The sequence below is a fragment of the Siphateles boraxobius genome, unplaced genomic scaffold, assembly GCF_051911475.1.
Source record: "Siphateles boraxobius isolate OS27281-9 unplaced genomic scaffold, OSU_SipBor_1 29, whole genome shotgun sequence".
Taxonomy (NCBI): Eukaryota; Metazoa; Chordata; class Actinopteri; order Cypriniformes; family Leuciscidae; genus Siphateles; species Siphateles boraxobius.
The window spans coordinates 10,608,781-10,621,513 of record NW_027508908.1 but is presented as its reverse complement, the minus strand read 5'-3'; the positions used below and the strand labels follow the sequence as shown (position 1 = coordinate 10,621,513).

Genomic DNA, 12,733 nt, shown 5'->3' with positions numbered 1-12,733 from the left:
GATCAATTTATGAAGATCTATTTTTTTTATATATTAGCTCTTTAAATGGGTAAAAATCCATAAAAAGGTCCATTTAGAATAAATTGTACAAGCATGCGGGGAGTTTCGTTAAACCTGATCACTTTACATTGATCGTTTCTTCTTGCAAAAACGCTTGAATGTGTAACTGTAGGCAGGACCCAATAATAACCAACTGCAGAACCGCAGAACCAGTGTGAGGACGACAGCGCGAGCATATCAGTCTGATGCCGGAAGTGGGCGGATTTCATGTTTAATTATGTGGTGGAGCAAAACATGGTTCTATCTTTGATGGATGCAACTAACGTTATACGCTTATAGAAAACGGCTCTAAGTATTTTGTAAGTTAATATTCAACAATACTATAGATCTTTTTTACATGTTTGTTTGTAAATTGTTTTTCTTTTTTCCCTTTTCTTTTGAAGTTGACCCAAATAAAACTTAACTAACTTAAATCTGTCATTGACACCATTATATGAGAACTGAACTGCAGCTGAACGATGACATCACTGTTTTCTCCAGAATGGCTATATAGATTAATTAACTGAATTAATAACTTTTTTACAACATAAATTAATCAACACTGAACTTACTTAAGCTGTATTATGACATTATTTTGTTCTAGATCTGCAGAGACAAACTTTGTTGCACTATTTTCCTATTATCCCTGTAAAGCTGCTTTGAAACAATCTGTATTGTAAAAAGTGCTTTAATAATTTTTTTTTAATAAATTTGACTAAGTGAGAACTGTGACGAAGGCACTTGATCATGTATTGTTATTTTACAGTTGGATTGTATCACTTTGTTAGTTTACATATTCATGATTTGTGATTTAATTTGTTGTTGGCGTTGTAGGCTATTTTACAGCATTTGTTAAATTTTCTCACCATGAGAATTGCATTAATTGTATTTTATTTCACCTATAGAAGCAAATAACGATTCAGAGAGGTTCAGCAACTTTGGAGCAATGCACAACATGCTGCAGAAATACTCACTGCCCTTTTTGTGAAAGCAGTATTTTTAAACCGACAAGACGGGACAAATTGAATAATCACATTAAAATCCACTTTAAAAAGGCTGTTGTTCATGGAGGTATGAACATCTGGAGTTATTTTTTAATATACAGTGGCAATAGATACTACTCTACATTAATGCATTTGGCAGACGCTTTTATCCAAAGTGACTTACATTGCATTTCAAGGTAGGCCTAGTCCCTTTGGAATTAGATGGTTTTCTGCATGATTTAGCCATAAAAAAATAATTTATCTTCATTTATCCATTTGCTTTGACTCAACAAAGCAAATGGATAAAGTATATTTTTAACTTTTAAAAACCGATTAACATTTGTTAATAGTACTAGTAGGCTATATTGTCTTTTGTTAATAGGACAGAACATAATTCAAAAAAGTTTTTTTAATAACGTTGTTTTAAACTTTAAAATGTTCCAAAACACGAAAGTAGCGCAATGCCTCGCCGCGCCCACTTCCGGCATCAGACTGTTAGGCTCGCGCTGTCGTCCTCACACTGCTATGACGTATGGTTCTGCGGTTCTGCAGTTAGACCTATCTCGCAGGACCTGCAGCAATCCAATAATCAGATGTTACAGCCTGTGGCCGCTGAGTTTTAGAGATACCGATGATGACCAACAGGAGGCGCCCGCGACATGTTTGTGTGAAAGGCCCACATGAGCACTCTGACGTAGGCTTGAAATCTAGCCAGGTAACGGTGTCGCTGCAAACAGGAAAATTACCTCTTTTAGTCGACTTACTTGGTGATAGTTAGAGGGACAGAAGCGTTACAATGCCGGGTGAGTCCTCTTAACAGCTCAAATCTTTGAAAGGAGCAATGTTTAATCTTTTGACTTTATAAATGCGGTATGCTACTCTCTCTCTCTCTCTTTGTTTTGTGAAATGGTAGCCATCGCTGAATGCGTAGAGTAGCCAAATATAAGTAAATAGCACATTTAACATGCAGTATAAAGCAAATTAAGCCCATGTATGCTCACTTGGCAGAGTTTGTGTTAAGCGCCGTGTGCATGGAGGCCTAGTAATGTGTGTGTGTGATGCAGTCGTGTGGCTAACACACATGCATCCGTCGTGTTTCTTAACTTTCTACACAGAAGCCTTTAAAACTATTTAACACAACTAGAATCAGTTTTTGATTCGATAGAAGCAAAATAGCAATTATACGTTACTCTTTGGGGCCAGGCAACATGTTTTATTTTCACACGGAAAGACCGCTGTTGATATGGTTTGCTCGTGGCTCGAGCTAACACGCATAACGTTAGCTTCACAGTATAGTATACGCTCGCCAAACGTGAAGTTAGAACAAGTGTTTAACTTTTATTATGTGAAGGCGGGAAATGTCTTCAGCAAAAGGGAGTTATTTTAATTGTAGACTTTTATAATGGTTTATATACTGTAGATAGTTATCCCTGGAGCCTTAGCCAGGCCTCACGTTACAATGAATCAAATCCATGTGGAGAAAGATGGTGTCGACTGACCTCCTCTTTGTCTCATTTATGCAACACTATGATGGATAGTAACAGATAGTTACATAATGTTTAAACCATGTGAGTTTGCACTATGTCTCGTCGAAGGTATTAGAAAAGCTCAAATACGTAATTGTGCCTTCATATTGTAGTATAGAACGTCTTCAGTTGGTAGCAAGTTTCGTGCTTGTGCGCGAGAGAATAATATCCAAACACAGGGACGAATCCTTCTTGTGATAACAATCATTTAAAATTACATTTGCGTATGCATTATGGTTTATATACTCGTTGAATAATTAATTTAGCACGTGCACCATAATGATTGCGGTTTTACTTATGTATGCTAGCTGTACTAGTTGTATCCAGTGTCCCAAAATCTCTTATGTTCATTGGCATCACTTTTGGTATGTTTGTGTGTGTGGTGGGGTACTATATTCTTGGTTGAGTATTAATATTGCATTTCACACCCTCAGAACCTGCTGATATTAACAGTCCAGAGGTAGCAAAGACACCAGGAGGTGGCAGCGGGCAAGGGAAGGATGAGAATGTTGTGAATGGACACAAGGAGGGGGATGCCAACCCCTTTGCAGAGTACATGTGGATGGAGAACGAGGAAGAGTACAACAGACAGGTCAGTGTGAACCTGCTACTCTTACTGGAATTACTGTAAATTCAAATTTCCTAGTTAAAAAAATGGACATGAACACCCTCTCAAGTCATATTTATCACTGGGAAGCTCTGGGATAATTTTGATATCAAGTTTCTGAGTTGGGGGTGCCTAAAACTTTATACATGTCAGAGGTGAGAACGATTGCCTCTGTGACTGCTATTCTAAATTAGTTTTTTACTCAACAGCTACATCAACTTGTTATTAAAGTGCATATTTACATAAATGAATAATCATTTGAAAGGTATTTTATGTTTTACACAAAAAAATAGCCTGTATTTGACTGAAATTCCATAATTGTCTGCAAACTATTTAGATAGCACAGTGAATGTGTGTATGGTTGTCAATGAATGGGACTCTAAACATCATTTTTGGCTTTAAACGGGATAGGTCACCCAAAAAAATTTTTTTACACTTTCCCTCTATTTGTTCCAAACCTTTGAGTTTATTTCTTCTGCTGAACACAAAAAAACACAACCAGACAGTTGACGGTAGTCATTGACTTCCATAGTAGGGGAAACAAATACTATAGAACTCCATGGCTACTGTGTGGTGATTCTTTTGTGTTCAACAGAAGAAAGAAACTTATACAGGTTTGGAACAAAATGAGGATGAGTAAATAATGACAACATTTAAATTTTTGGGTGAACTATCCGTTAAATAAGATTTTAACAAAAAATAGGCAAGAATTAACCTGGTGTGCTCCATGATTCCTGTTCTTTCCGACAACAAAGCAGAAATGCGGTGAGCTCGTAATCACAACTTCAGAAGTGGGAAATTTCCGATTCACCAATGTCTGACGAATCAGACCATCGTTGGCTGGTGGTAAGATGGGGTTTAGAGAGACTGAATCTTCTAACGAGCCGGTTTTAGACTCTCTGAGAAATGAGATGTGCAATGTATATACAGTAGGGGTATAACTGTACTAGAGATGCACCGTTTGATCGGCTGGTTACCGGAATTGGCCGATTTTCACGTGATCGGCCATGACCGGCGACCGGCCGGTCAGTCTGACGTATGCCGATTTTATGCCGGTCAAATGCACTCTGGCGCCGCATGATTAACATCCCGCAACATCACCATCATACGTGCACACAATTACGGCCGTTTCACACCGCTAGCGTGAGCAGCGCGTATTTTTTTCGGCGTGCATGTTAATCAATGAGTCCATTCACACTGGGAGCAGGAGCAGCGCGTGAGTGTTGTGCAGGAGCGTCGCGTGAGCAGCGGCGCAGTCTATTTTTGTTGCGCTGCTCACACTCAATTAAATTGAAAGCACACTTTTGATGGACAAAATAAATGATTTCACACAAAAAGTGCCCAAAATGTCTGGTGTGTTTTAACAAGAACTGGAGTAGGCTATGTCAGAAAAGAAAATAAATTTTATTTTTGAAATGAACACATTTTTTTAGTTGGATATTGGATGTGAAAAGAAGGAAATGGTTCTTCCATAACACTGCACTTTAGATGTGTGTGAATTTCCCACACCATGAGTAATTTATATAGTTCTATTTTTTTAGTGAAAATGTTCTATTAAAGAAAAGAGAGAAAATAAATATTTGTGTGTTCTGTAAAGTGGTTAGAAAACATGAAATCGGCTAAAATCGTTATCGGCAGGTCAAACTCAATGAGAATTCGGAATCGGCCTAGAAAATTGTAATTGGTGCATCTCTAAACTGTACATATATTTGTCCCGAACCGTACGGAACGGACGTTACATTTCGCTCCATGCAGTCGCAAGACTAATACATTGTCACAGGTGACCCACACTCCAATCCAGTAGGGTGATGCACTGCAGAAGAGACGATCACTCGATATGTTTACCTCTCAACCAGAGTTTCAACTGCGGAAAGAAGTAAATAATCCGTATGAGTATAATATCTCACATAGCATTACATTTAGACATTGTTTTGACAGCAGGTTAGTTCGCTAGAGGAATGAACTCTAGAGAGAAGCATTTCTTATATGCACTATATTGGCCTGTTCATTATCATTTACTTAACCTGTTAGTAACTACTTCATGATTTAATGTATGTTAAAATAAATTTATGACAGCTACTATGCAAATGATTATATTTCAAAAATCAATTGGAGTAGAAAATTAACTTTAATTAGATTTAGAAGTTGATCGCAAAACCTGTCTTGTGTGCATCTAAAAATAAATAGCAACTAAATTTAATAATTTGGGCTCTTGTTAATTGTAACCAAGATTATAGTAATGTGTAAGGGATCCCCATATAGTTTACAGCATTTGCCAAGATAGGTTTTCTTTGTCCTTTAGTAAATTTATTATAATAGATTTTATTTAAATGCATATACACATTTTTATTAAAGTTTATTTTAAAAAGAATACATTTTTTGTTTTCTCACATGCTGTTTATTGACAATTTATTTTCATAACAGCAGCAATAATAATATTAACAATACTCTAGGCAATGAAAAAAGGTCTGTTCAAAGTCAAACGGAGAGCATAAATATATTACTAGGGAGTCTATTCATTTAAATGTAATCATTTGTTTTGAATGGTTAAAAACCACGGTTTAGTAGTTATTGATTTTAATTACATTTCTCTGCATTTACGCAAAACTCATACTCGACAATATTGCAGTAACTGGCAGAGAAATTATTTTTGCAGTGCTTGAGGTCAGATGCAGTAGATCCAAAATTAGATAACTTTATCAGTCACAAGCTCAAAAACGGCTTCATTGAGAAAACAGTATCTATGATCTAAGCATTTTGTTGTAACACAAACCACTAATTATTTGTAAGTATAAACACAAAAGAATCTGAATTAGCACTGAGACACTGAACAGACCCACCAGGATTTTTGATATTTGATATGTGATATTTGTGATGATGACTTCCAGAAATTTGTGAAAAAATTGTTTTTTATAATTAGGATACCACATTTATTGTATTCCTCCGATTTCTCAGACAAGGCTTAAGCCTAGCCCTTAACTACAATGCATTTTTGAGCTGTTTTAACTAAAAGCAACTTGCATTGACATATCTTTAAATATGTCAGTGCAATTGCTTTCCCACTAATGTTTCTTTCTAAGACGCGTTTAAAAAAAAGCTACTTAAATCATGTCTTTATTAAAGTGATGACTAATCTTGGCTTATTTTAAGCCCTATCTGTGAAACCAGGACATTGTTTATTATGTTAGATGCCCAATAATCATACAAGACACAAAGGACAAACAAAATGCATAACTCTTGTTTATTTTGGTCTCTTACCAAATAATACATTTTAACCTTTACTACAATCTTTTCAGACTTGGAAAGGGGGACATTGATTGTGTTGCACAGCCTTACCCATTTTTCACAAATCTGAAATAATTTTATATAGGATAGTCGAGTGGTGTAATATCTAGCTTTAATACCAATCACTTAGTGTGGGCAATATGACCAATCTTATGAGCAAACCACATCAAAACAAATACTCGCCAATACCGGTGTTGGGAAAGTTCACTTTCTACATGAACTAGTTCAAAGTTCAGTTCACAAATTTTAAAATGAACTAGTTCAGTTCATAGTTCATACTTTAAAATTTAGAACTAGTTCATAGTTCTTTTTTTCCATATGTTGCGGAAAAAAGCTATTACTTTCTTTATTTCAAGCTACTGCATGCAAGCTATTTTTCAAAATTATTGCCACAGCCCATATAGAACCACAGACAGCAATTATTTTATCGGCGGGCAAAGTTTGCACAGAAATGTAAGATTTTTCCCATCCTCACCGACCTTGTCATAAAACTCGTTTAAATGATCATACGACGCCTCCTTGCTGCTTTTTGTTTTGATGACGCATGCGGCGGTGACACTGGTGGCTGGTGTTGCCAGATTGGGTGTTTTTCCCGCTACATATTAGAGGCTGACATTTTTTCGGGAATCCCGCGGGATGGGAAGCAAAATCACTATGTATCACGGGATTAGGACGGGAAAGGAAAAAATATCAGCGGGAGTGGGCGGGACCGGGAATCGTAATAAAACTGATACCCAACTTTATACACAAATATACAGTTTCTATAAATAAACTCTATATTTAAATTTTGAACTAAATTCTATTTGCCCCGTCTCTTTATGCTCTCCTGTTTGCTATGGTGTGGCTGGTAAAGTGAATGACGTGCTCCACACTAGAGGCTGACATTTTTTCGGGAATCCCGCGGGATGGGAAACAATATCAATATGTATCAAGGGATTGGGACGGCACCGGATTTTTTTTGTGGGAGTGAGACGGGAGAGGTTTGAAAATCCACTCCTGTGTCACCCTCTACATATTAAGGCCTGTGTTTTAGCCGGGTTTTCGCCTGGATGGCTCTATAGAAATCTGGCACTCTATTGAACGAAGTTAAACTGAGAGAGCGTGCCGTTCACAGACACCAGAATGAACGAGTTCACACACAGTAACGTTCACTAGGCAGTAATACAGTAGGTTCAGTTCACGTTTGCCCAAAATATGAACGAGTTCATTAAATATCGTTCAATGAACACGTTCAGGCACAACACTGGCCAATGCTAGTAACAAGTTCTCAAGATATAATATAAACAATCAGTCATAAAATAACAAAGAAACCAATGACAATAGGACAAGCAAGTACAGCATAGAGATACGGATACAAACAGTACTATGATGGTCTCAGGGGTCTATTGGACCCCAAATGACTTTTGCTCAAATTAAAAAAAATGTTCTCTTTGTCCAAATGGTTTGAAACTTTCTACGGCTCTCAACACTTTCTAGATCTACAACAAATTTTTTTTTTTTTTTATGATATCTGTTTTTATGTTGGCGTGACAAAAATAGTCACACTCGTGGTCTTCGGGGTCTATTGGACCCCGCAATCAAAACAGACAAAATAACATCATCAAAATCAGAAACAACGTAGAACACATAGACAGAAATGACAGAAATAAAGTGGCACACTTCCAACAATGCAAAAGACATCCACAATCCAAAATTATCATGCTCACCACAGGCGCACACACACACAAACACACTAAAGAGGAATACATTTATACAGGAATACATACAGACTATAAAAACTGTTCTCTTATCATTTGTAAAATAAAATAATCTAAAATGCAGAACCACCAGAAAAATAAATTGGTAACACTTAGACGCATTGAAAATGTGCGCGCACACACACACACACACACGCAGACACACAAACACACACACACAGAAATACATTTGTAAGGCTATAAAAGGTCTTATAATTTGTCAAATAAAATCATACAAAATGAACAACCACCTCAAAAATAAATTGGTGACACTGTACACATAAAAATAAAATGTACACAAACACACCCTGTGTTTGCTCCAACCCTGTCTGCAGGTTTGGCACTTCACTGTTGTTGTTGTTTTTGTGTGTGTGCTGTGTTTTTTCAGTACAAAAAATGCAAACTTTTGACAAATTATTTTATTTTTGTTATAATTGTTATTTTATAATATTTAGATATGAATCCAACTTTAGAAACTATATCTTTCTGTTATTCAAATAGCAAATAGCATATAGCATATAATGGAGCTCTATAGCCATCTAGTGGTTAAAGTGATTTATTACAAATTTTAACCTGTATTTTCCAAAAAATGGGCAAAAAGCTTACATTAAACCTTGTACAATTATCCATGGTATCCCCAGGAATGAAAGTTAGAAATCTGGGTCTTTTATAAAGTTTATTTAACATAAAATGCTGTTTTTTTGTAAAAATCCTATTTAATTAAATATTTATTTATTTATAGAATTTTTTTAAAATCATAAATTCTACAAAAACTGCACAAATGTTGAGTAAAAACATTAATGAACAGAGTAAAATTATATTTGTTAAAAAAAAAAATTGTTCGGTTACAAAATTAAATGTTGTTGTCTGGGGTCCAATAGACCCCGAAGACCACGAGTGTGACTTTTTTTTGAAGACCATCAGAGAGTTAAGTTTTTTAAGTACTGTTTTTGTCCTGTTGAGCATTAGCAACGCAGTCATCAGCATGTATATTAGTTTCTGCAATGTTAAGACCTACAGTAATGCATGGATCCGATACTGACATCACTGTCTGTACTTAACATCAATAATGTTTGTTCACATAAGACATAACGCCAAGGTGGACATTTTGACATAATCATTATGCGTGTTTTTGACCATTCAAGTGCAAATAGGGGTCTATTGGACCCCAGACAACAACATTTAATTTTGTAACCGAACAATATTTTTTTTTTAACAAATATAATTTTACTCGGTTCATTAATGTTTTTACTAAGAGAACAGAATTTGGTACTCACATGCTGACTAGCGGCAAAAGCACGCACAGAAATGCCCAGCCAATCTGACATTCAGTATGTCAGTGCCAAGTTGAGTTCTTTCGCAGTATATAGTGCCTTCAATAGCTTTAAGAACTATCAGGCATGTCATATTTTTATTTGGTCATTCATTCATATTTCTTAATTGCTTCACCCAGACCATGGCAGGTGAGAAGTATGCTTTCTTTCACACAGACCACTCACTGACATACCGCGCACAACATCTGTAACCTTGTGAAAATAATGTTACAACTTTTATTAAAAATGGGTTTAATTCTATACGTTATGATTTTTTTTTTGTGAGACTGGAAGGACTGACTGAAAGCATACATGTTTGAATGTGATGGTCTAGCCCTCCTTACTGTCTGACTGATATTATAGTATAGTCTGATTTGTATTCACATTTGCAATTCAATTTGTTTTTACATCCATTTGCAGTGGGTTTGTCTTCATCTAACTGTAGAGCGAGTTAGAATTAATGTAATGACTTGAAAAGGGGCTCCTTACAATTTCATACATTTTGATGGGTCTGACGTCTTGCTGCAGGTGGAAGAGGAACTTTTGGAGCAGGAGTTTCTTGAACGCTGTTTCCAGGAGATGTTGGAGGAGGAGGATCAGGATTGGTTCATTCCAGCCAGAGACCTTCCTCCTGGTGTAGGGCAGATCCAACAGCAGCTTAGCGGGTTGTCGGTCAGTGACGGAAACGCCGAAGACATCGCAGTAAGTGTCATCCTTCCTGAAAGGAAACCACTTTGTAGACCTCAAATCAACTTTTGTGATATTGTACTCATGTGTACTTCATCTCTGTTCTTTCTCAGCGCAAAAGCAGCTTGAACCCAGAGGCCAAGGAGTTTGTTCCTGGAGTGAAATACTAGAGACCCTCCAGTTAGGGGCTCCTTTATAGAGACTTTATGTGACCGCTGGTGGCCAGGGGTCACCCTCACACATACTTCAATCTTCCTGGGGTTGTGTGGGGCTTGATGGGGTGGGACTTGTGGGTGGGGGGGAGGGGGTGCTGGATGCTCTTCTATAAGCTTTTTATTTCCGTCTGTCTCCATGTATAACGTGGGCGGGTTGCTCCGTGTAATGTTCCTATTGGACCGCTGCAGATTGTGACTAGTTCTCCTGGAAGATCTTTGTATTAATCTCAGAGGAACAGTTGTGTGAGTTCCACTATCGTGATAGTGACTAGCAGTTTGTCCCCGTGTCATTGCCATTTTCTTTTTTTCCTGTCTTCTCTTTTATTTTCTTTAAAAGGAAGTTTGGCGGGGAGGTGTGTGTCATACGAATGGGAGGGGAAAGGGCTGGGACAAAGGAAACCTTACAGTACAAGGACTGTTGACAGGTGGACCATTCTTTGATGGACAGAACTGGTGGCAGCTGACAACTTTTGAGGGATTTTCACAGAAACATTTTCCTGTTTCTTTTTTCCTTCCTCCGTTGAAGTTCTGTCACAGTGTGCTACATGCATTAACAAAAATGGAAAAAAATCAAATAAAACAAGCAGGTTGATGATATTGGAAGATGTTTTGTGTTCGTGCTTTTCTATGTAATGTAAACTCAACCTCAGTCTTGACAGTTCTCATCCCAAAGTTTTATTTCATTAAATGCTGTAGCATCATAGCACCATTGTTTTGTTTTCACTAACATGCTGTCAAGAATACCAGAGGAGCATATTACAGTTTTAACTTTAACAAAAGCCTTGTTATATTTAATGGTTTCAGGTAGATGGTAGATAAGCAGTGTTAGACCAGTGAAATGTTAGTTTCATTCAAACCGGGTTGATTATTTGAGATATTCAGAGTCTTGGGCCTGCAAATTGCTATTAAATGTGTCGGTCTGTGAGCTAAATTATTATTGCACTGCAAATTGAACTAAATCATTAAAAGGCATGCTGCTACGAAATGTATTCCATAATAATTTAATGATTATTTAACATCACATTGTTTTTTTTAATTGAACGATGCAATGCCGTTTATTGTAAATTATCTGCAGTAGCTGTTCTTGTTTCTGGCAGGATTCTTTTTGACTGTATTGAAATTAGGGATTTTCCCAGTGTCTGTAATCTCATGTTACTCCATCGACTGGCAAGCCTAAACTTTAGTCCAAAGCCACTCAGAAGGCATCTTTTCAGTGTAAACTCTTTAATTTAGTATGTATTTGCTTAGAGCAGTATTTGGATTACCCAGGTATAACTGCACTCAGACAGATGTGTCAGATGTTGCATAATCAAACACTGTCATAGCAAAGCTGCTCCACCTTTTGGAACAAGGGTTTTGTATTTTGTGCTTAAGAGCAAAGAATATTTCATATTAACATTACAGATTTTTTTGGTTCATGGATTTTTCATTTATTTGTGAGTGCTGTACCAGTTTCTCGGTTCCCTCAACTTCCCTGGTTTCTTGATTCTTTAAGAAAATCATATTCTGTTGATGCAACTCTGCTGATGACATAACTATTTTCTATGAAAGTCAATTACCATGATTTTTTTTTTCAAATCAAGATACTTTTTCATATAGGTACTGTTCTGAGACTTTCCACACTTGTGTATATATCCAAGCAGATGTTTTACCATAAAACTGTCTTGTATTTCCTGTATTAGAGATTTTGCCCAGGTTGCCCTTACAGTGTAAGTTTGAGTGAAGGTCTGTAGAAGTGTGGTGTGAAACAAGAGATGAGCAGCCCGTATGCAGTGCTGATCAGAGTCTGGAAACACTCCTGTAGGTAATACCTGTGATCCAAATAGTCTGGCATTTAATTGCTGGTGCAACAATTGAATGTCAGAGAGGATGATGGCATTTACATACTTGATCCTTCATTAAGTAATAGTGTGAAAGATGCGTTTATGTGAATGAATGACTAACTGTTTTTAGACCATTGCTCACTTTAACACACATTAGATAATGTTGTGTGTCTGTAAGGCTTTATGAGTTTATGTCTGTGTGCCAGTCTCAGCATGTACATAGTTCAGATATTTGCTTTGGACACTGTAAAGCAGTTTGGTTCAACTTGTGTTGTTTTTAAATGTGCTCAATAAATGGTTTAGTTTGGTTGAGATTGTACCCTACTAAAATTGTTTATGTGCACAGCGGCTTTGTGCTTTAAATTCTCTTTATGTTCTATATGGGCTTATGATTTTAAATAATGAAACCTAGCCTATTTTGATGTTTATTTATACTTGATGCCCAACTGTAGAGAGTGCTTATGGTGGAGTACAGTAAAGGTTCATGTTCAAGAGTTCAACATAGTCCAACAAATTGCA

At 36.8% G+C, this 12,733-nt stretch overlaps 1 protein-coding gene across 1 annotated transcript; it reads left to right on the top strand.

Annotated features, from left to right (window-relative positions):
• The first annotated feature begins 1,670 nt into the window (after positions 1-1,670).
• On the top strand, positions 1,671-10,994 carry paip2b (poly(A) binding protein interacting protein 2B). The gene is made up of 4 exons (XM_077246538.1): positions 1,671-1,825; positions 2,983-3,140; positions 10,018-10,191; positions 10,290-10,994. Exons 1-4 carry the CDS (start codon positions 1,819-1,821, stop codon positions 10,344-10,346), a joined length of 396 nt encoding a protein of 131 aa, XP_077102653.1. The 5' UTR covers positions 1,671-1,818; the 3' UTR covers positions 10,347-10,994.
• The last annotated feature ends 1,739 nt before the right edge of the window (positions 10,995-12,733 follow it).